The sequence below is a fragment of the Chionomys nivalis genome, chromosome X (assembly GCF_950005125.1).
Source record: "Chionomys nivalis chromosome X, mChiNiv1.1, whole genome shotgun sequence".
NCBI classification, from domain to species: Eukaryota; Metazoa; Chordata; class Mammalia; order Rodentia; family Cricetidae; genus Chionomys; species Chionomys nivalis.
The window spans coordinates 115,608,740-115,630,262 of record NC_080112.1 but is presented as its reverse complement, the minus strand read 5'-3'; the positions used below and the strand labels follow the sequence as shown (position 1 = coordinate 115,630,262).

General features: G+C 42.5%; 1 protein-coding gene across 1 annotated transcript; it reads left to right on the top strand.

Moving 5' to 3' along the window:
• The first annotated feature begins 1,655 nt into the window (after nucleotides 1-1,655).
• LOC130868577 (homeobox protein Rhox13-like) lies at nucleotides 1,656-4,385 on the top strand. The gene is made up of 3 exons (XM_057760736.1): nucleotides 1,656-2,068; nucleotides 2,746-2,791; nucleotides 4,269-4,385. The coding sequence occupies exons 1-3, from the start codon at nucleotides 1,656-1,658 to the stop codon at nucleotides 4,383-4,385; spliced, it is 576 nt and encodes a 191-aa protein (XP_057616719.1).
• Nucleotides 4,386-21,523: the final 17,138 nt, after the last annotated feature.

The following is a 21,523-nucleotide window of genomic DNA, read 5'->3' as shown; positions in this document are numbered from 1 at the left end:
TCAACTTGATGTGCCCTGCTATGTTCAAGTCCATGAAAGACCTGCACCTTTCTTGATGGAGACCAAGGATCAGTGGGTAGAAGGGAAGGGGGATAGATGGGAGTTGGGAGGGGGAGAGGATAAGAGGACAGTAAGGAGGGGAAACTGTGATCAGTACTTAAAATAAATGGAAATGTTAATTTAAAAAGAGAAGGAAAAAATCAAATGATTCCCTATTCAATAACTGTAAACAGATTTAGCCATTCATTTTATATCTATATTGTATATATAGTATAAATGGATATGACTACTGATTCCAAAAATTCCAAGAGCAGGGAAAACCCTAGGGAATCTGTCAGGAAGAGGGGTACTGAACCTCCACTACTTCCAACCTTGGATAACTCAGACACCTATTCTTTTGTTGAAAATGTGTCACGTGCTATATGTCATGGGTCAAATATTATTTGAAATATTGCCTGAATATTTATGTATTTACCTTCAGTCCAACAGGAGTAAGGGACCACATCAACACCCTCAGTGATAAGAGCTGATGTAAATATTACTCATGAAATTTAATAGAACGTATAAAAAAATCTGAGGTAATTATTATCATTATTATTATTATTTTGGCTTTTCAAGACTCGATTTCTCTGTGTAAGAATCCTAGATGTCCTGAAACTACCTCTTTTTGCTTTTTTTTTTTTTTTTTTTTTTTTAAGACAGGGTTTATCCATAGCTTTGGTGCCTGTCCTGGAACTAGCTCTTGAAGCCAAGGCTGGCCTGGAACTCACAGAGATCTACCTGCCTCAGCCTCCCGAGTGCTGGGATTAAAAGTGTGTCTCACTATTGCCGGGCAATGTAATTACATCTTAAGCAGATCATTTTTCTTTTGGGGGAGCATATCGTTTGTTTGCTTTTCGACAGTGTCATTAGCTAGAATTCTATTCCAACCCAGTCCTAATATCTTGATGTTGTACTTGAAAAGCAATGTCTGGCTAGCATTCAGTGTGCTAACAGGCACTCCTGAACTAACATCCACTAAAGCTGACCATGTCCACTTAGTTCTAAAGCCATTCTCTGAGCCGCTAGTGCTGGGTGTCGGGTGAGGGTCACAGAAATTTTTACATGTTCACTCAAGCATCCTGGAGTCAAGTGTGTGCCTCTCTCCCATGCTCCATTCCAAATTATCTTGCACTTCCACACCATCCACCAGTCATCTCATCCCTACAACCTAGAAGGAACGGGCAGCATGCAGACACACATTAAAGCTCACTCGAGAAGCATGCCCTAGGAACAGATTTAACTCCAGGCTACCTTTTCACACCCCCATCAGTCTCCCTCTGGTCCTCCTCGTTTGGGCCACACCCATCCTTTGTGAGCTAAAACAGACAGCACCTACCTCAGCAAGTGGGCAGAAGGGCCAGCACAGTCAGTCAGGGCAGCAGTGAGTGGCGGGCACCCGTGTCCTCAGCTCCTTCCTGCAAGCGAGTGCCTGGACGTCGTGCGTGAGGACCCCGGAGAACTGGGGAGCATGCGCGGACCTGCGCATTGACGCATTGACGTCACCCTTTGCTCCTGTCCTCTCATTGTTTGGTCGGTAGCAGTACCGAGATTCTAGACCTCGAAGTCAGTCATTCCTGGGACCCGAGTGCTGTTTGAGGTCCACAGTTGTAGTTATGGCCAAGAAGCTTTATTATGAGCATCAATATTATATTCCGAAAGATTATGAGGAGGAAATAGTCTATGAAACCGAAGATGTGGCCTCCACCTCAGCAGGAGCCATGGAGGCAGATAGTGGCCATAGTGGAGGCCATATAGGTCACATATATTTCAGAATCAGTGAGAATACCCAGAGCCAGGATAGCGAGAGGGAAACTAAGGAAAGTGATGCCAACGTGAGAGAAAGCAGTAGCCACCCGGATTCTTCCTTGGAGGTAGACACGGAAGAACTGAACACCTCAGAGGCTGGTGTGGCAAGGATTCGTCGGAGGCAGCGGGGTCATCAAAACCTCTTCCATTTCACGCCGTGCCAGATCAGGAAAATGGAATCGGTCTTTGAAAATTCCCAGTACCCAAATTTGGCTGCCAGGTATGTGGTTTGGACCAAGAGCCCCCCAACCTCCCTGGCCTCTAGCTCATGTTGAGGTGTCCTTTTGTTCTTCGAGGCCCTGTTGCTCATCTCCAAGTCACAGGGGTCTCCTCCTTTGATGGTGGGCATGGGAGGATGAACCGTGTGGGGGCCGAGCACAGTACCAACATGTAGTGCTGGCATGAAGCAAATGTCCGTAGTCAACACCTCTCATTCCGAGTCATATTTTAATTTCTGTGAAATATAGAGACCTGAGTTTAGTGGGCCCAAACAACTTACTAGCATCAAGTTCACGAGTGCTAGGGGTTTAGAGTTTGTTGGGTGACCTCCTCACCAGTAGTCTTGTCATCTTTTCAGGGACTGTGTACCTAGCCATCAACTCCTTTTGGTTTCTCTTTCCCCTCCCCTAGTGCTGTGTTTAAATTAGCATACTTTGCTCAGCATAGACTTTGACATTTATTATTAATTTTCGATAGTTTGTTAAAATTATTTGTCTCTATCATTTATAAACTTGCAGGAGGTGAATTCATTTCAAAAGTAAGACTGCCTCTGAGAATGAATGTTAATGTCAAGTGTGAGGGAGGACGGTCATATTTTAAACGGCATAGAATTCATGTATGATGTTGTATTGCATGTAAAACACAGCATGATAAATATCCATAATTGTCTTTACACAGGAAAGAACTTGCAAGAGCTCTGAAAGTGCCTGAAGCGAAACTGAAGGTCAGTGAATCCAAACAAAGCAATTGGACAGACAATCTATAGCCTTCCTTAGGCATTAGCTAGCCTTGTCCTAGGCACTTTTCAATGAATCAATTTCATTTCCTTTTTTTCCCTCTTTGAATGTTGGGTTTTTTTTTTTTTTTTTTTTTTTTGGCACAGGGTCTCTCTGTGTAACCCTTGCTGTCCGAGAACTCAGGGTTCTTTGGCCTCCACCCCTATGTTGTAATAGGAGCGGCGGGGCTGTGTCCCCAGCACCCGGCCGCCCGCACGACTAGCTTATGCCCCGAAATAATTACATGGAAACTGTATTCTTTTAAACACTGCTTGGCCCATTAGTTCCGGCCTCTTATTGGCTAGCTCTTACATATTGATCTAACCCATTTTTAATATTCTGTGTAGTACCACGAGCTGGCTTACCAGGGAGGATCTTAACCTGCGTCTGTCTGGAGTGGGAGAATCATGGCGACTCCTCACTCGGCTTCTTTCTCCCAGCATTCTGTTTTGTTTATTCCACCCACCTAAGGGCTGGCCTATAAATGGGCCAAGGCAGTTTTTTTGGGGGGTCGCTGTTTTGCGATTGTAGTGGCCTGGAGTGGGGAAAGGGAAAGCGAGCAGGGAGTGCGCTGTAAATTGCCTTCCTGAGCTCAGGCAACTAGCCGGGAAAGGTGGAGCTTGCGCCCCCCCTGTGCCGGGTCGGGGGCAAAATAGCCCGACGTTGGGACGCCACCCCTACCCCCCAATTGCTAAGATTACAGCACTTGTCAAACTAAGCTGTCTTTAACTCTATTTTAACCTTAATTGAAACAGCTCTACATAAAAGGGACATCATCTCTAGGTGGGCAACCTACATAGCTTATGTTGTTCATTGTGATGCAGTTGTTGACCCTCAGCTGGGCAGACACTTAGCCTCCTACTGAAGTACTCCTTGCCCCTTTAACTCTTTGATTGTCCCTGTCTATTTTGTGTCTGGAATATCAGGGTTAAAAGGGCTAAACTGTATAAAGAACAAAATGATCCTATCTTGGAATGATAGTGGTATCCCTTAATGTTAATTTTTCTGGCATTCTGTGTTGTGGCTAGCCAAACACATTGTCAAATAGTTATATTAGGGTTGAGAGGAGGCATGGACTGAGGTATGGAAGAACACTTACAACACAGATTAATATTGTGCCGGGCAGGATTCTGGAAGTCTCGCTGAAGCAGGGATAGTATTCTTCATCCTGATGCTGGAGAACTTTGTATAACATGAAAGAATATGCTGGTCAGATTTACCATGGGTGGAAGTCCCCACTGAAGAGTTTATACTGCAGGAAAAAGACTAAATCATGACCCTGTTTGCAGAGGTTGACACACACCTGGGGCTTGCTTCTGTGAGCTGAGTAGAAAGTTCCATGTTAGTTGCTTAAAGTGATGTCTCTCCCTGGGCTCTGGGGGTGGAAGCCAATGCTAAAACAATCTTGTCTCCCTCTGAGTTTAGGTGTGGTTCGCCAACCGGAGAGAACAAGACAGGAAGGAAAAACTCGTACAGATAGAAATAACACCTTCTGTTGAAGATATCCTCATACTTAGGGACATTGAGGAAGATTCTTCCTAGAATGGCATCATCCTTCGTTCAGGAGCCAAATGGCTAATTGGTGACCCATGTGCCCATTGCCAAGATTAACTGAAATTGAACACTCATGTTAACAATAAACCTATAACCTCCACCTGCTTTCTGGTGTTTTGTAGGCTATGATGTACACTTTTCAGTAAATTCCATTTAAAGTCTAGTTTCATGCGGTAGCATTTCTAAGTCATCAGTGTTGCTTGCATAGATGAATATTCCCAATACATGGTGATTGGGAGAAAGTGGGTCACATGAGCCTTCTTGATTCAGGCTCACTTGATCCTCTGAGCAAGAGATTGAGAAGTAACCCTGCAAACAAGAAATCTAAGGAGAAGGTGGCACAGACGATATTGATGGTGATGAAAACTTTTATTTGGGGCATTGTACCAATTCTTTTTTTTTTCCGTTTAATGAAAATAGATTTTTTTGTCATATCCTGATTATGGTTTCCGTTCCCCCCCACACCCTCCCATCTGGATACATTCCCTTTGTGCCCCTCTTTGAAAACAGCTCAGGTAGGTGGAAGCCGCCCACAGGCCAGCCTGGACCTTCTGAAGACATTCATGGGCAGGAGAGGGTTGCTGTGATGATCAAATATGTGGTGGAGAAATTGGAGGAAACAAATCAGAACGGTTCATGTGCTGTAGAAAGAGGCAGAACAGAAGGAGTGAAGGGGGTGAGGAGCAGGTTGCTGTGGGCGACCTGCCAATCACCCAGGGTCGTGGTGGTACCCAGACCCGGCTAGGCTGCTACCAAGGGTCTGTGGGTCCATGGTCCTACTGCGGGCAGGGACTGTGTTGACATGCATGGGTTGTGCCATCATGAAAGGCCACAGGATGTCCTGTGTCTGGGTTGTCACCTGTTGGAGGAACACGCAACCTCAGGGGCTGTACTGATCTGAGTGGCCTGCACTGCCACCAGTGCCATTGTGACATCAGGAACTGAGATGCTGCTGAAGGTCATATCTGGGAGAGTGGCCAGGGTCTCTGTGTTGATGTCCATGGCTCCTGCTACCACTGAAGGCCATGCATATGCCAGGCGTTGGGCTACCACCTGGGGTTGTGTTTGTGTCCCTGGGTTATGCTCCTGCTGGAACCATGCCAATCTGAGTACCTGTGCTACCACCTAGGGTCTTGGTGGCGTCCATGTGTACCTGCTGCCAAGGACCATTCTGGGTCCATGTCAGAACTGCAGCCAGGGTCTGTGTTGAAGTCCATGTCCTATGTTGTCACCAAAGGCCACAGGGATGCTCAGGGCCTGGGCTGCAATCTGGGACCTTGTTGGTGTGCGAGCTTCCAGAGCCATGCTGATCTGAGTAACCTCTGCTGCCACCCAGGGCCTTCGTGTCATACAGGCCCGAGTAGCTGCTGAGGGCCATGTGTGTGTCCATGTCCCTATGGCAGGCAGGGTCTGAGTTGATGTCCATGGCTTCTGTTAACACCAAGGGCCATGAAGTTTTCTGGGGTCTAGTCTGCCACCTGAGGCCATGCTGGTTTCCCAGGGTGAAGCTGTTGCCAGCAGCTGATCTGAGAGGGTCGTGCTGATGCCTAGGGTCTGGTTAGCTACCTCAAACTATGTTGGCGTCTGAGAGCCATGCTGCTGCTGGGGCCATACTGAACTGGATGACCTGAGCTGCCACAGGTGCCATGGTGACATCTGAGCCAGAGACAATGCAGAAGGCCATGTCTGGATCCGTGGTCCTGCTGTATCTGGGCTCTGTCTTGATGTCTGTGGTCTATGTTACCATAGCAGGGCATGCATGGTGAAAGCCAAGGGCCGTGCTGAGCCAGCCCTGACCTTCACTGTAGGGGTAGCCCCAGCCAATCACCTTGCTTGTAGGGCAGGGTCACCTGAGGATATTTTTTACTAATAAATATTGCTGGTGTGCTCTCCCCCGCCCCTTCTGCTTTCCTGTTCTCCGCTGGAACCATGCGTTCCGTGAGTTTTTTTCCTAATTAAAGCTGAAAATATTCTTATAATTTCTATCTGCCTTCATTTACGCCGATACACTTCACTAGCCCCAGCAAAGTTGGCCCTGAACCTTGCTAGGCACTGTAGCAAGAGAGCTGACCCCGACACTCACAGGCGAGCTGGCCCCAGTGGCCCAGGCATGGAGGGCTGGTCCCTGCACTCAGGAGAGATGGCTCCACCCCTCAACACAGGCATGCAACTGCTGACCCTGATGGAATGGGTGTAGGAGAGCTGGCTCCAAGGATCACCTGAGGGGGCAGCTCCAGGATCCAGGACCGACCAGGTCACCTACGACCCAGGGTAAAATCAGGACTTTGAGTTGCCCACCGCAGCATCTGCCCATCTAGGTCCTGCTGGCACTTGTGAAGGACTGGTTCTGCAGGATCTCCATGACTTAGGGCAGCTGCGGGATATTGGAGAGGAGCTTCACTGAGGGTCCAGATACCAGAGACCATTAACCAGACCAATCACTCATCACAATGAATGTTTTTGGGTGGGTCTGATTGGACAAAAAGGTTTACTGCATGTCACACCACAGCTCCCAAGGCCACTAAAATAATTGGAGTGGCAAGAAAGACAGAGGAGTGATTTTGGGTTTTTTGTTTGGTTGGTTGGTTCATTGATTGGTTTGGTATTTTTAAAATTTTCTTTTCCAGTAGGACACCACACGGGTGAAGGGAGGATATAGAGGGGCTGGGAAATGAGCAGAACTGGGATGCATGTTGTGTAATTCCCAAAGAATTAATAAAGTATTGCATATATTACGTATTATATGTATAATGTATACAAACATACAGGCGTCTAAGGAGTAATAATAAAAGAAAATATAATGAGTAAAATAGAAGCTACCATGTTAAAATTGAACAAAATGTTGTGGGTCTGGGATCACTTAGAGATTCACCGTGACCATGAGTAAATATTAATAAGAAGAGGCTTTATCAAATAAATACTAGTGCTGTATGCTCATGACCCCAGGACTACAACTGAGAGCCCTCCCTAGATGTAGTCCCTGGGCAGAGTATCCAAGGCTTGTAGAGTCAAACCACAAGATTACAATGTATTCTACTGCATGTAGGCAGGGTCTAATTGTAACATATATGTCTTGCAGTTGCAGAATCTTAGAGAGATAAATTAAGCCAATAGCTCAGTTTCTTGACTGTTCTGCTTTGCCTTCCTTCCCCTGTCATAAAATCAAGTGGATCACCTAACACCTGATGGAGAGGAATGTTTGTTCGCTTTTTAAACGTGCTTAGGTCTAGAGCCATAAGCCAACTCCAGAGCCGGCTCATCAGGAAAGTAGACCAGCATAAAATAATATTCCAGTGTTATTAATATCTTAACAATATTCATATCCCTGTAAAATGGAATCCAGGAGAAACCTGGTTAACAAATATCAAAGCAGCCAGGACAGGCAGGTGGGGCAGCATCTGCTGTGGCAGCAGCTTCAGTGATAGTTCTCCCTTGCTGGATCCGCCCTTCATCTCGCCCATCACCAGGTAGGCCCTCGCTTCCCCCAAAGTGCCTCACTTCTGCAGGCACCTAGTAGTCAATCTACAACTGCTGTGAACCACTGATTTCATATTTTGATTTCCCTACATGCATACATCCAATTTGACCAACACCATTTGTTGAAGAGACTGTCTTTTATCCAGACTGTATTTCTGGCCTCTTTATCAAAAAATAATAGGTGTGTGAATTTAGAGACAGGAAACTTAGTCAAAACTTTAGAGATACACGAGAGACCCTGTCTTAAATAAACAGTAATTTAATGACTAAGTAGAAAATAAATGGTAGCTGGCTTGTGAGAAATTACCCCAGAGAAGACCTCTGCTTTTGCATGAATATATACAAATCCATCCACATTGGTGAACACACACACAAAGAAAAATGCTTTATTATTTCTGTCTTCATCCATTCTTCTATCAGTAGTCAGCTTTTCAGTTTTCAGGAGTTTGTAAGGTTTCTGTTTCTGTTGTTGATATCCAGCTTTAATCCAGGAGTTCAGATAAAATGCAGGGAGTTATTTCAATTTTCTTGCATCTGTTGATACTTTGTGTACAAATATGTGGTTATTTTTGGAGACAGTTCAATGAGGTTCTCTCAAAAGAATGCATATTCTTACAAAATAAAGTACATTCTTTTATGTTTGGGTGAAATGTTCTGTAAATATCTATTAGGTCCATTTGGATTATGATGTCAGTTAGCACCAGCATTTCCCCATTTAGTTTTTGTCTGTATGACCTGTCTATTGACAAGACTGAGATATCAAAGTCTCCCACTATCAGTGTGTGAGGATAAATATGTGATTTAAGCTGTAGTAGTGTTTCTTTTACCAACATGGATGTCCTTGTGTTTGGTACACAGTTGTTGAGAATTCAATGTCCTATAGATGGATTTTCCTTTTGATGAGTAGTGTTCTTCTTCATCTCCTCTGATTAGTTTTGTCATCCTTGATGTTGAGATATGTTTCTAGAATGAGTCAGAAGGACGAATCCTATTTTCACATTCATTTTGTTAATCTGTGTCTTTTTATTGAGAGATTGAGACCATCGATATTGAGAAATACAAATGAGTAGTCCTCTTATTTTGTTAGTGGTGGCAGCGATGGCGGCGATGGTGGTGGTGGTGGGATGTGTGTGTGTTTACCCTCTTTTGATTTGCTGTCCTGAGAATCCCTGTGTTTTGTTGTGTGTGGCTAACTCCTTGTGGTTGGAGTTTTCCTTCTAAGGCCTTCTGTGAGCATAGATTTGTAGATACTTGTAGATACTGCTTAATTTTGTTTTTATCATGCAATATCTTTCTATTTTTTGTAATTTAAAATTTTGCTGAGACTAGTAGTCTGGCATGTGTGGTCTCTCAGAGTTTGTAGAACATTTATCCATGCCCTTTCGGCTTTTAGAATCTCCATTGAGAAGTCGGGTATAATTCTAATAGCTTTGCTCTTAAATGTTACTTAGTCTTTTCCCTTTGCAGCTTTTTATATTATGCTTTTGTTTTGTAAGTTCTGTGATTTGATTGTTGTGTGCTGAGGGGATTTTCTTTTGTGGTCTTTTCTAGACCAGTCTATTTGGTGTTCTGTATGCTTCTTGCACCTTTATAGGCATCTCCTTCTTTAGGTTGGGAAATTTCTCTTCTATGATTTTGTTGAGAATATTTTCTATGCCTTTGACCTGGGCTTATTCTCCTTCCTCTATTCCAATTACTCTTAGATTTTGGTCTTTTCATACTATCCCAGATTTCCTGGAATTTTTGTGCCAGAATTTTAAAAATGTGTTTTTCATATTTTTAAATGCATTTTTCATATTTTTAAAAACAATCTCTTTCATTTGACATATCAACTCAGTTCGTTTGCTTCAGCTATGTTGCAATACTCGGGGCCTGATCAGTTAAGATTTCTCGGTTCTAGAGGAGACATATTTGATTGTGGTTGTTACTGCATTTTTACACTGATATCTAGGCACCTGGGTGTGGGGAAGATTGTAATGCTAGGTGCTGGTATATGGTCTTGTTTTTCTTTTTTTTTTTTTTTTTTTTTTTTTTTTGGTTTTTCGAGACAGGGTTTCTCTGTGGTTTTGGAGCCTGTCCTGGAACTAGCTCTTGTAGACCAGGCTGGTCTCGAACTCACAGAGATCCGCCTGCCTCTGCCTCCCAAGTGCTGGGATTAAAGGCGTGCGCCACCACCGCCCGGCTGGTCTTGTTTTTCTTGAGTGGGTGTTTTATTCCTTGGTTTCTCTAGCACTCTCTGGTTCTTAGGAGAGTGTGGTGGATCTCTGTTGTCTTGTAGGAAATTCTTCTGGATTCCTGATTGGTGTGGCCACTGGGGCTTCCAGGTAAAATGCCTGATATATATAAAAAAATAGGGTACATAGAGAAAGGTATAGCTGTATGATATCAGAAAGATGTCTCTTTGTGTTTTAGGAACTGTGTGTCAGGGAGAGGGGAGTGTAGTCTATTGTAATGTACAAGAAGCACTCAATACACTGTTACCAGGAAAGTGTAAGTGGAATGGCAAGAAAGGGGGCTGCTGTTTAATCTAGTTTCAAAATGATGATGTATTTATTTCATGCATGTAAAGCTTAACAAAATATTCCAATGCTTAAAGCTAACAAAATGGCATAATGTGTAAAGGTGTTTGCTGTTAAGCCTGATAATAACAGTTAAATCCATAGGACGCTCACGGAACCATTTCCTGGGCAGGTAGTCATGGACTGTATATAGAAACTAGATTTTTTATTGTTTTTATTGAGCTATATATTTTCTCCATGCCTCTCCCTTCCTCCGCCCTCCCCTTTTACCCTCTCCCATGATCCTCATGCTCCCAATTTACACAGGAGATCTTGTCCCTTTCTACTTCCCATGCAGATTAGATCCATGGATGTCTCTCTTCATTTAGCATGGGCCTGAGTAAGTGAGTCAGCAAGCCGTATTCTTTCACTGTTTTTGCTTTACATTTTTGCTTAGTTTCCTGCTCTGACTACTTTCCAAGGTGGACTGTACCCTGTACGTTGAAATAAACACCCCCCCAAAAAAACAAGAAAAAATTGGATCGAGTCTGAGACATGAACAGAGAGATCTCAAAAGAAGAGGAAATAGCTAAGTAATGTCTTTAAAAATGTTCATCATCCCTAATAATTAAGTAAATGCAAAATCAAAACAACTTACCTCATCTTACCTCAGTCAGAAAGGCAAAGATATTATTACTAAGGCAATTTCTTTAAAAAATGGTTTATTTGTGGGCTTACAGTTTCGGAGTTCATGACCATCATGACAGGGACTATGGCTGCAGGCAGGCAAGCAGGCATGGTACTAGAGCAGTCTCTGAGAGCTTATATCTTGATCCATAAGCATGAATCCAAAAAAGAGCTAACTAAAAATGGTGTGGGTTTTGAAACCTCAAAGCTTGACCCCAGGGATACACCTTCAACAATGCCACACCTTCTAATCCTTCCCAAACAGTTCCAACAACTGGCAATCAAGCATCCAAATAAATGGGCCTATTCTCATTCAAACCACCATATATATATGATATATATATATATATATATATATATATATATATATATATCATGCTGTCAGTGAGTGAACTTCTGTATACACCTATCTCTTAGGTCTGGTTGGTTAATAATGTTGTTTGGTTTGTCTGCTTCTTTGCTGATCTTCTTAATAGATGTTCTATTATTGAGATAAAAATCGAAATTCCCAACTTCTATTCTAAAACTACATTCTTTTCAATTTTGTCAGATTGTTACATATGATTTGACATTGTGCTGCTCATTTCATATACTTTTACAATTGTTACCTTAATATAGAAGAAGTCAGTAGTGACAAATTGATATTATAAAGCAATGGTTCTCAACCTGTGGGTCACAATTCCTTTGAGGTCACATGCCAGATATCTTTCATATCAGTTCTTTACATTACAAATCATAACAGTAGCAGAATTATACTTATGAAATAGCAACAAATTAATTTTATGGTTGGGGTCATCACAACATGAGGAACTGTATTAAAGTATCACAGTATTAGGAAGATTGAGAACGTCTGTTATGAAGGATAAACTAATAAACTTGATTAGGAAATACTCAGTTACACACAGTAACATTTAGGTAAAGGGACACTGCCTCTAATATAACTCAAGGCTGAAGAATATACTGATTCGACCTGTTAGAAACCATGGGAGGAAAAATTTGGTACGTCTAAACACTGATTCTGTTAGCTGGGGAAGGTAGTGCATGCCTTTAATTCCAGCACTCAGGAGGCAGAGGCAGGAGGATCTCTGTGAGTTCAAGGCCAGCCTGGTCTACAGAGCAGGGTTAGCTATATAGAGAAATCCATCTCAAAAAAGAAAAAGAACAAAAAATGTTTCTGTTACAAGTTGTTCACCAAGATTCCTGCAGTTAGGCTCTACTTCCCATGACAAAAGAAAAGAAAACAAAACCAAAACAGGCCAACCTTCATTTCCAAACAGCTATCAGACCCATTCCCATATCAAAGAACATGCCTGTGCATGGCAGCTTTAAGGTGGTGGGGGCAGGTAACAGCTGTCAGTAAGTCCTGTTCTGTCATCAATCAGGTCCTGGTTCTCTTCTCAGGAGGACATAATCCTACTAGGTGTGCATGATGACCCTGGGGACAAGTATTTGAAGAGAACAGCAGGTGTGTTTCAAAGTCATCAAGAGACCTGTTGGTGGGGAGGGAACGACATGGGTGAGCCAGCCTTGAGGGCCTGAAGGCGTGAGTGTGGCTGAGTGGGTCCTACTCCCCTGTCATGCAGCACATGAGAGAAGGAGAGATGCCCCCTTGCCCCTCGCCTCTCACTACCTCCTACAGGCAAGAGAGCTGACCCTGGGCTTCTGAGCCTGAGAGACCTGGCCCTGCCCCTCTCTAGGTGAAGCATTTGGGAATGTGGGCCCTGCACATCACCTGGGCAGTACAGTAGAGGGGACCTTCTCAGGCCAGGTGCAGGTGAGCTGACCCTGAGGTCGCAAGAGCATGATAGCTGAGCACCCCCATTTGCCATGTGGTGGAGTGGACTAGGAATAGATGCCCTCTCTCCTCTTCACCCCTCGCCAGTGGCCCCACAGCCACGAGAGTGGGAATGTTGGCCACAGTGGTATGGGCATGGGTGAGCTGCCCTGCTAGGGTGTGAGAACAGGAGAACTGGCCCTGCCGTGCTGCCTGCTGCATTAACTGAGCTAGCAGGGGCAATGCTAGAGAGCTTGCCCTGGCAATGAGGATGAGGGAAAGCTGGCAGATTGACCAACCCTGCTCAGAACCAGAGCTCTGAGTTGGTCCACCCTATCATCCATCCCTCTACGATCTGCTGGAGCATGTAAAGGGGTCAGACCTGCAGATCCCAAAGCTGCATGATCCCCACAACACAGGACAATGACAGGATATCCAATAGGAGTCCCAGTGAGGTCCCATCATCAATGATGGAGCACAAACCAGAGGTCTCAAACCAGACAAATGACTCATTGCAATGAACACTCGCAAGTCAAGATGTGTGGACTAAAGGACTCACTGTCACACTGCAGCTTCCAGGAGGAGATTAGAGGGCGGGGAGGTTGCAAGGGCAGAGGGCAGAGACAAAGGGGGAGGAAGATTTAACGGTATCGGGATGCATGATGTGAAATCTACAAAGAATCAATTAAAAAGTTTTTTAAAAAATGTAATCTCAACAATATTTTCGCTGTGTAAATCTCTCTAATTTGTCCAAATGGTCTCCTGTCTCTGTTTAAAGTGTTCGAAGTGTGACCTAAAAGAGATTTTAAAGGTGACAACATATATGGAATGCTCTGAGCCTAGGGCTTCCTTTTGTTCTGACGAAGGCTTGTTTCTCTTTGGGCATTAGGCAAAACCAGACATGTGCTATCAAAGAGGTTTATCTTTTCCTCTTTCCTGAGTGTTTAGATTGGATTTTCACTTGGTCAGGAGAGGGGTGGGGCAGTTCATGTGCATGAACCTTATAAACTAGTCTTCACTTTAATCAATTGTAACATATTTCTTTATCTCTTACAATATCTGTGACTTACATACTTTCCTGAATCTAGGACATCTTTTGTTCCACTTCAGGAACTAAATGTAAAGGACATTTATTCTTCATTCTTTTTGCAATATATTTCTCCTTTGACATCCGATTCTCCTCTCCCTTTGGCAGAGCACTGTTTTGTCCTGTTTACTCAAATCTATTGGCCAAGTCTCTCACTTCATGTTTAGACATAGCTCATTGCCTGCCAGGGGTAGAAACCTCGGGTCCCTCTAGCGTGTTTTCTGTGCACATGTCCTGAACATGCACATAGCATTTCATTTTTCCAAATCCACAATTCCCAGGGAACTGCCTCCTCACCTTTTTCTTTCCCAAGCTTTGGGGTCTGTTTGCTATTGTCCCTATCTACTGAATTCCTTGCCTGCCCCTCTCCGGCAGGTATGGGCAACATGCATCTGTAAAACCTCTTACAAGATGCCTGCTCTGGAGAAAGTAACACCAGCCTGGAGGGAAAGAAACAAAGCTCAGCCCTTGAGCAGATCTCTCAGGAAACCATCAAAAGTCAAAATGAAGGATTTTTGATTTAGAAAACAAGGCTTCTAGTAGTGGTGGCACACTTTATTTTTTTTCCATTCAAAAATTTCCACTTCCTCCCCACCTCCCATCCCCCTCCCACTTCCCCACTCACCCTCCTCCATCCCCCTCCAGTCTCAAGAGATGGCAGGTTACCCTGCCCTGTGGGAAGTCCAAGGCCCTCTCCCTCTTCCAGGCCTAGGAAGGTATGCATCCGAATAGACTAGGGTCCCCAAAAGCCAGTACATGTAGTAGAAACAAGTCCCGGTGCCATTTTCAATGGATTCTCTGTCAGCCCCCATTGTCAGCCACATTCAGAGAGTCCGGTTTGATCACATGCTGGTTCAAACCGAGTCCAGCTAGATTTGGTGAGCTCCCATTAGAACAGGCACACTGTCTCAGTGTGTGGACCAACCCCTCGCAATCCTGACTTCCTGGATCATGTTCTCCTTCCTTCTGCTTTTCAACTGGACCTTGGGAGCTCACTTCAGTGCTCCAATGTGGGTCTCTGTCTCTATCTCCATCCATCGCCAGTTGAAGGTTCTATGGTTATATTCGAGACCTTCATCAGTGTGACTATGGGACAAGGCCAGTTCAGGCACCCTATCCTCTTCTGTCCAAGGACCTAGCAGGGGACATCCCCGTGGACACATGTGATCCCATCTAGAGCCATGTCTCTTGTCAACCCTAAAATGGTTCCCTTAATGAGGATAACTTCTTCCCTGCTCCTATATCCGCCCTTCCTCCATCTCAAACCTCCCACTCCCTCAAACTCTCCCCAGTCCTTCCATTCTCCCTTCTCTATCCCCTTCTCCCCACACCACCCCCATGCTCCCAACTTTTGCCCAGCAATCTTGTCTGCTTCCAATTTCTAGGAGGATCTCTATGTTTTTCTTTGGGTTTACCTTATTATTTGATTTCTCTAGGCTTGTGAACTATAGGCTCAATGTCCTTTGTGTATGGCTAGGATCCACTAATGAGTGAGTACATACCATATTCATCTTTTGGGTCTGGGTTATCTCACTCAGGATAGTGTTTTCTGTTTCCATCCATTTGCATGCAAAATTCAAGATGTCATTACTTTTTACCACTGCGTAGTACTCTAATGTGTATATATTCCACACTTTCTTTATCCATTCTTCCATTGAGGGGCATCTAGGTTGTTTCTAGGTTCTGGCTATTACAAATAATGCTGCTATGAACATAGTTGAACAAATGCCTTTGTAGTATGACTGGGCATTTCTTGGGTATATTCCCAAGAGTGGTATTGATGGATCCTGAAGTAGGTTGATTCCCAATTTCCTGAGAAACTGCCACACTGATTTCCAAAGTGGTTGCACAAGTTTGCATTCCCACCAGCAATGGAGGAGTGTTCCCCTTACTCCACATCGTCTCCAGCATAGGTTATCATTGGTGTTTTTGATTTTAGCCATTCTGACAGGTGTAAGATGGTATCTCAAAGTTGTTTTGATTTGCATTTCTCTGATCACTAAGGAAGTTGAACACGACTTTAAGTATTTTGGCCATTTGAACTTCTTCTGTTGAGAATTCTCCATTCAGTTCTATACCCCATTTTTGATTGGGTTATTTAGAATTTTAATGTCTCATTTCTTGAGTTCTTTATATATTTTGGAGATCAGACCTTTGTCTGATGTGGGGTTAGTGAAATCTCCCATTCAGTAGGATGCCTTTTTGTCTTAGTGACAGTGTCCTTTGCTTTACAGAAGCTTCTCAGTTTCAGGAGATCCCATTTATTCAATGTTGCCCTTATTGTCTGTGCTACTGGGGTTATACGTAGGAAGTGGTCTCCTGTGCCCATGTGTTGTAGAGTACTTCCCATTTTCTCTTCTATCAGGTTCAGTGTGTTCAGATTGATAGTGAGGTCTTTGATCCATTTGGACTTGAATTTTGTGCATGGTGATAGATATCAATGTATTTTCATTCTTCTACAGGTTGACATCCAGTTATGCCAGCACCATTTGTTGAAGATGCTTTTTTCTTCCACTGTATACTTTTAGCTCCTTTATCGAAAATCAGGTGTTCATAGGATTGTAGATTAAAATCCGGGTCTTCTATTCGATTCCATTGGTCAACTTCTCTGTTTTTATGCCAATACCAAGCTGTTTCCATTATTGTATCTCTGTAATAGTTTGAAGTCAGAGATGGTAATGCCTCCGAAAGTTCCTTTATTGTATAGGATTGTTTTGGCTATCGTAGGTTTTTTGTTTTTCCATATAAAGTTGATTAATGCTCTCTCAAGGTCTGTGAAGAATTTTATTGGGATTTTGATGGGGATTGCATTGAATTTATAGATTGCCTTTGGTAGAATTGCCAATTTTACTATATTGATCCTACCAATCCAAGAGCATGGGAGATCCTTCCATGTTCTGGTGTCCTCTTCAATTTCTTTCTTTAACGCCTTAAAGTTCTTGTCAAATAGATCTTTCACTTCCTTGGTTAGAGTTAGCCCAAGACACTTTATCCTATTTGTGGCTGTCATGAAAGGTGAAGTTTCTCTGATTTCCCTCTATGCTTCTTTATCCTTTATCCTACTGATTTTTTTTTTGAGTTGATCTTGTATCCTGCTGATGGAGGTGGGTCTTGTATTTATCTGTTGCTTTCATTGGTTAATTAATAAAGAAACTGCCTAGGCCCATTTGATAGGCTAACCCTTAAGTGGGTGGAGTAAACAGAACAGAATGCTGGGAGAAAGAAGCTGATTCAGTGAGTCGCCATGATTCTCCCACTCCAGACAGACGCAGGTTAAGATCTTTCCTGGTAAGCCAGCTCGTGTTACTACACAGAATATTAGAAATGGGTTAAATCAATATGTAAGAGCTAGCCAATAAGAGGCTAGAGCTAATGGGCCAAGCAGTGATTAAAAGAATACAGTTTCCGTGTAATTATTTCGGGGCATAAGCTAGCCATGCGGGCGGCTGGGTGCCAGGGACGCAGCCCTGCCGCTCTTATTACAACATCCTGCCAATCACTGAAGGTATTTATCAGCTGTAGTAGATCTTTGGTAGAGTTTTTGGGGACACTGATGTACACTATCATATCATCTGCAAATAATGAAAATTTGACTTCATTCTTTCCAATTTGAATCCCCTTGATCTCCTTATGTTTTCTTATTGCTATTGCTAGGACTTCAAACACTATGTTGAAGAGATATGGGGAGAGTGGACAGCCTTGTCTTGTTCCTGATTTTAGTGGAATGGCTCTGAGTTTCACTCCATTTAATTTGATGTTAGCTGTTGACTTGCTGTATATTGCTTTTACTATATTTAGCTATGATCCTCGTATCCCTAATCTCTCCAAGACCTTTATCATTAAAAGGTGTTGAATTTTGTCAAATGCTTTTTAAGCATCTAATGAAATGATCATATGGTTCTGTTCTTTCAGTTTATTTATATGATTGATTACATTGATAGATTTTCATATGTTGAACTAGCACTGCATCTCTGGGATAAAGCCGACTAGATCATAATGGATAATTTTTTTGATGTGTTCTTGGATTCAGTTTGCCAGTATTTTATTGAGAATTTTTGTGTTGATGTTCATGAGTGAGATTGGTCTGTAATTCTCTTTCTTGGTTGAATCTTTGTGTGGTTTTGATATCAGGGTAACTGTAGCTTCATAAAAAGAGTTTGGCAATGACTCTTCTGTTTCTATTGTGTGAAACACAATAAGGAATATAGGTATCATTTCTTCTTGGAAGTTCTGGTAGAATTCTGCATTAAAACCATCTGGTCCTGGGTTTTGTGTTTTGTTTTTGTTTTTTTGGTTAGGAGGTTTTTTATGACAGCTTCTATTTCCTCACGAGTTATAGGTCTATTTAAATTGTTCATCTGGTCTTGGTTTAATTTTGGTATGTAGTACTTATGTAAAAAATGTCCATTTCTTTTACATTTTCCAACTTTGTGGCATACAGGCTTTTGTAGTAAGACCTAATGATTCTCTGAATTTCCTCAGTGTCTGTTGTGATGTCCCCCTTTTCATTTCTGATCTTGTTAATTTGCGTGTTCTCTCTCTGCTGCTTGATTAGTTGGGATAGGGGTTTGTCACTCTTTTTGATTTTCTCAAAGGACAAGCTCTTTGTTCCATTGATTCTTTAGATTGTTTTCTATGTTTCTATTTTGTTGATTTCTGCCCTCAGTTTAAATATTTCCAGCCTTCTACTCCTCCTGGGTGAGTCTGCTTCTTTTTTTCTAGAGCTTTCAGGTGTATTTTTAAGTCTCTAATATGAGCTTTCTCTGTTTTCTTTATGTGGGCCCTTAATGCTATGAACTTTCCTCTTAGCACTGCTTTCATCGTGTTCCATAGGTTTGGGTATGTTGTGTCTTTATTTTCATTGAATTCAAGGAAGACTTTAATTTCTTTCCTGTCCCAGGGATGGTTCAGTAGTTGACTTTTCAGTTTCCATGAGTTTGTAGGCTTTCTTGGGGTAGAATTGTTGTTAAATTCTAACTTTCTTCCATAGCGATCCAATAAAACACAGGTGGTTACTAATTTTTTTTTGTATCTGTGGATGTTTGCTTTGTTACTGAGTATGTGATCAATTTTCGAGAAGGTTCCATGAGATGTTGAGAAGAAGGTATATTCTTTCCTATTTGGGTGGAATGTTCTAATGATGTCTGTTAAGTCCACTTGATTCATTGCCTCTGTTAGTTCTTTTATTTCTCTGTTAACTTTCCGTCTGATTGACCTGTCTATTGGTGAGAGAGGAGTGTTGAAATCTCCTACTACTAGTGTGTGGGGTTTGATGTGTGCTTTGAGTTCTAGTAATCTTTCTTTTACATATATGGGTGCTTTTATATTAGGGACATAGATATTCAGGATTGAGAATTCATCCTGTTTTGGGTATAAAGTGTCCTTCTCTATCTCTTCTGATTGATTTTAGTTTGAAGTCAATTTTGTTAGTTATTAGTATAGCCACACCCACTTGTTTCTTAAGTCCATTTGATTGAAAAACCTTTTCCCAACCCTTTTTGTCTTTGTGGTTGAGGTATGCTTCTTATAAATAGCATATTGTTGGATCCTGTTTTCGCATCCAACCTCTTAGCCTGTGCCTTTTTATAGGTGAATTGAGTCCATTGATATTAAGTGATATTAATGGCTAGTTGTTGTTAACTCCATTTTTTTTTACCATTAATGAATAAAGAAACTGCCTTGGCCTGTAAATAGGGCAGAACTTAGTTAGTTGGGCAAGACAGAACTGGGAAAAAGAAGGGCAGAGTCAGGGGACTCTATGGAGCGGCTGCCAGAGTTAGACATGCCGAATCACTGCCACGTGACGATACATAGATTAATAGAAATGGGTAAAATTAGTATAAGAGTTAGCTAATAAGAAGTTAGAACTAATGGGCCAAGCAGTGTTTTAATTAATACAGTTTCTGCATGATTATTTCAGGGCTAAGCAGCTGGGCACCTGGGACAAACAAGCAACTCACTCCTCTCCCTCCTACATATGCAGGCTAGAGAGATGACTCAGAGGTTAAGAGCACTGACTCTTCTTCCAGAGGTCCTGAACTCAATTCCCAGCAACCATATGGTGGCTCACAACCATTTCAAGTGAGACCTGGTACCCTCTTCTGGCCTGCAGGAATACATGCAGCACAGAACGCTATATACATAATTAAATTAATAAAAAAATTCTGTATATTATAAATTCAAAATTGTTGCTAAACAAAATTAAAGAGAGTACATATTAATGGAATGGCGTCTTGTACTCATAAAGTAGAATCTTTAGTATTGGTAAGATGTAATACTCCTCAAAGCAACCAAAAGATTCAATTAAATCCCTGTCAACACTCCATGGTATTCTTTGGAAAAAGCAGGAAAATATGGCTTAGATTAATTCTATTTCCCATTCTCTTCTTCCTCCCTTTTTTCTCCTCTACCCTTTCTTCCTCCTCTCTCATTTATTTTCCCTTTCCTCCTCCACCTTTTATTTTGCATTTTTACTTGCCCAGGCAGGTCTTGAACATGCAATCTTTTTGCTTCAGGCTCCTTGAGTATCTGGGAGAATAGCTTGTATCTTAAAATTCCTTTGAAATGTCAAGGGACCTTGAATTGTTGACACTGAGCATAGTTAGAAGTCCTGCACTTTCTGATTTTAAAACTTAATTTGCATTTCCCTTGCAAATTAAAACAACTTTGAGATACCATCTTACACCTGTCAGAATGGCTTAAATCAAAAACACCAATGATAGCCTTTGCTGGAGAGGGTGTGGAGAAAGGGGCACACTCATCCATTGCTGGTGGGAATGCAAACTAGTGCAACCACTTTGGAAATCAGTGTGGCGATTTCTCAGGAAATTTGGGATCAACCTACCCCAATATCCAGTAATACCACTCTTGGGAATATACCCAAGAGATGCCCTATCATATGACAAAAATATGTGTTCAACTATGTTCATAGCAGCATTGTTTGTAATAGCCAGAACCTGGAAACAACCTAGATGCCCTTCAATGAAGGAATGGATGAAGAAAGTGTAGAATATATACATATTAGAGTACTACTCAGCGGTAAAAAACAATGACTTCTCGAATTTTACATACAAATGGATGGAAATAGAAAACACTATCCTGAGTGAGGTATCCCAGACCCAAAGAGAGGAACTTGGGATGTACTCACTCATAATTGGTTTCTAGCTGTTGTAATACGAGCAGCGGGGCTGCGTCCCCGGCACACGGCCGCCCGCATGACTTTATTATGCCCTGAAATAATTACACAGAGAAACTGTATTCTTTTAAACACTGCCTGGTCCCTCAACTCTTTAACTGGATCTTGGGAGTTCAGTCCAGTGCTCCAATGAGGGTTATTGCCTCTGTTCCCCATCTGTTGTTGGACAAAGGTTCTATGGTGATATTTAAGATAATCATCAGTCTGACTACAGGGAAGGTCAATTCAGACACCCTCTCCTCTATTGCTTAGGGTCTCAGCTGGGTTCATCCCCGTGGGTTCTTGGGTATTTTTCTAGAGCCAGGTTTCTTGCTAACTCCACAATGGCTCCCTCAATCAAGATATCTCTTTCCTTGCTCTCATATCTTTCCTTCCTCCATCTGAGAAGCTTCTGTAAAGAAAAAGACA

Coding starts and splice junctions, on each gene's coding strand:
- LOC130868577 (XM_057760736.1), top strand. CDS start 1,656: ATGGCCAAGAAGCTTTATTATGAGCATCAATATTATATTCCGAAAGAT. Junction 2,069..2,745: donor TACCCAAATTTGGCTGCCAG/GTATGTGGTTTG, acceptor GTCTTTACACAG/GAAAGAACTTGCAAGAGCTC. Junction 2,792..4,268: donor TGCCTGAAGCGAAACTGAAG/GTCAGTGAATCC, acceptor CTCTGAGTTTAG/GTGTGGTTCGCCAACCGGAG.